Consider the following 2,007-nt stretch of genomic DNA (forward strand, 5'->3'; position numbering starts at 1 on the left):
CACAGACTCGCCCCCCCCCTTGTTACACACAGTTACACACACACACAAAGGCACATGGGCACACATCCACAAACACTCATTAATACAGGCGCACGCACATACATACACTTGAGGCGTGAAAGGTCTTCAAAGTCTCTGAGGCCTCAGGGGCTCAGTTGGTGGGTGCTCTCCCTCCCTGCCTGGGCCCTAGCCCTTCCCAGCGTTCTATAGACCCTAAGGATGATATGATGGACAGGCACCGGATGGAAGTGCAGGGTTACTTTGGGTGAGCACAGAGTTTATTTAAGGAATAAAGGCAGGTAGGGTGGCTCAGTAGCAGACACCATCTCCCTCTGACATGATCACAGACACGTTGACTTGGGTGGGTTTACCCGACAGACGATCGATGGTCTTCTGGGTGAAGCTCAGGGGCAAAGCCTCATGGCCAACCATGCAGGAGTAATTGTCACCCTGTTTCCAGGCTTCGGCTGACACACGCAGCACGCTTGTCACCGCATAGGTTGTGGCACCCTCGCCTGGCTCCTTCAGGGGTTCCCACACTAGGTAGTTTTCACGGGACAGCTCCTGGTTTCCATGCAGCCAACGCACCAGCACGTCTTTAGGGTTGAATCCCCGTACCAGGCATGTCAGGGACACCAGCTCATTCAGGGCCAGCTCCTCCGACGGCGGCGGCAGCAGGTGGACCTGGGGTGGTAAGACGCCCACTGGAAAGTAGAGAGAAGAGATGGCTCAGAGAGGGAGATGAGTGGACCCTCCTGCCCTTCCCTTCTGCACATCCCTCAGATAGCCCCCGTTTCCCTCTGTGACACAGGGTGGGAGCAGTTGAGTGTGTGTGTTGGAGGGAGGAGGCAGGCATGTAAGCATGGAAGTTCACACAATGCCCCAGGGTGCATCTAGGCCCACCTGTCTCTTTGGTAATTGTGGCAGTTAGGGTCCCAGACTCAGGGTGGGTCACTGTGCATGTGAAGGTCTGCCCATTATTCCAGCGCTCAGCACAGCCAGGCAGGACACTGGACACACTGTAGCAGCCGCAGGAGTCTGGCACAGGTCCCTTGGTCACTGCATCCTTCCCAGTGGTGGGCTTCCAGGTGAAAACAGTGTTCTGGGGTTTTTTCAGGCCACTTAGTGTGCATGTGAGGCTGGCATCTGAGCCCAGGAGCAGGTCTTCAAGGGCTGGCCGGTGCAGTGTAAGGTGGGGTTTGCAGTCTATGGGACACGGAAGTACAATAGTACCTGGAATAGGAAATGAAAGAAAAGTCTGAGAAAATCAGCACATTTCTCCTTTCTCCCTCGCTGTCCCCTTCTCTGGGCATCCTTGGGCCTCAGGTCCCCCTGGTCTATCTGTGCCCCCTCCATGGGCTTGCTAGAAAAGCTGTTCTGGAGACTTCCGAGGGTCCCTGATGGGGACGCATGGGTCCAGATGCCAGGTTAGGGTAGGACTTGGCCCACCCCCGGATGACTCCCTTACCATTTTTTATGCACGGCACTTCCACCTCTTTGGCGGGGTTGGAGTCCTGTTGCACGGAGCATGTCACAAATTCTTCTTCTGGGCACTCGGCAGCTGGCAGGGTCAACTGGCTGCTCATGGTGTACGGGCCCCCAGAGGCCTGGGCAGGTGGGAAGTTTATGGTTGTCCCACTCTTGCTCCAGGTCACATTCATAGTTCCAGATGGGAAGTAATCCTTTATCAGACAGCCCACTACCACTGGGTCCGTTGACAGAGATGATGGAAGGCTCAGTGGGTAGATGGTGGGACTTCTCTGGGGCTCTGGAACACAGAACATGAGTGAGACAGCAGTCTTCATACTGTCCGTCTTGAGACAGTTTCTGGGGGAAGGGCCATGCCTCTCTCTTCTCTACGCTGGAGAACCCAGCCCAGTATCACACAGCCGCTGTGGCATGTGCCTGCAGCTGGAACTGATCTGGCTTCAGAGACTTTGAACATAACCTTCAGGTTGTCTTTTGCAAGGACCAGGCCAAATGCCTTGAGCAGGAGTTTGTACATAC

The 2,007-nt window shown here is 55.3% G+C and overlaps 1 gene segment (V, D, J or C); it reads right to left on the reverse strand.

Annotated features, from left to right (window-relative positions):
• Positions 1-309: 309 nt before the first annotated feature.
• LOC127231033 (Ig alpha chain C region-like) lies at positions 310-1,661 on the reverse strand. The segment is given in 3 exon segments: positions 310-704; positions 904-1,233; positions 1,469-1,661. Coding segments are annotated over 3 exon segments (918 nt in total).
• Between the last annotated feature and the right edge of the window lie 346 nt (positions 1,662-2,007).

Source organism: Phodopus roborovskii, unplaced genomic scaffold, assembly GCF_943737965.1.
Source record: "Phodopus roborovskii unplaced genomic scaffold, PHOROB, whole genome shotgun sequence".
NCBI lineage: Eukaryota > Metazoa > Chordata > Mammalia > Rodentia > Cricetidae > Phodopus > Phodopus roborovskii.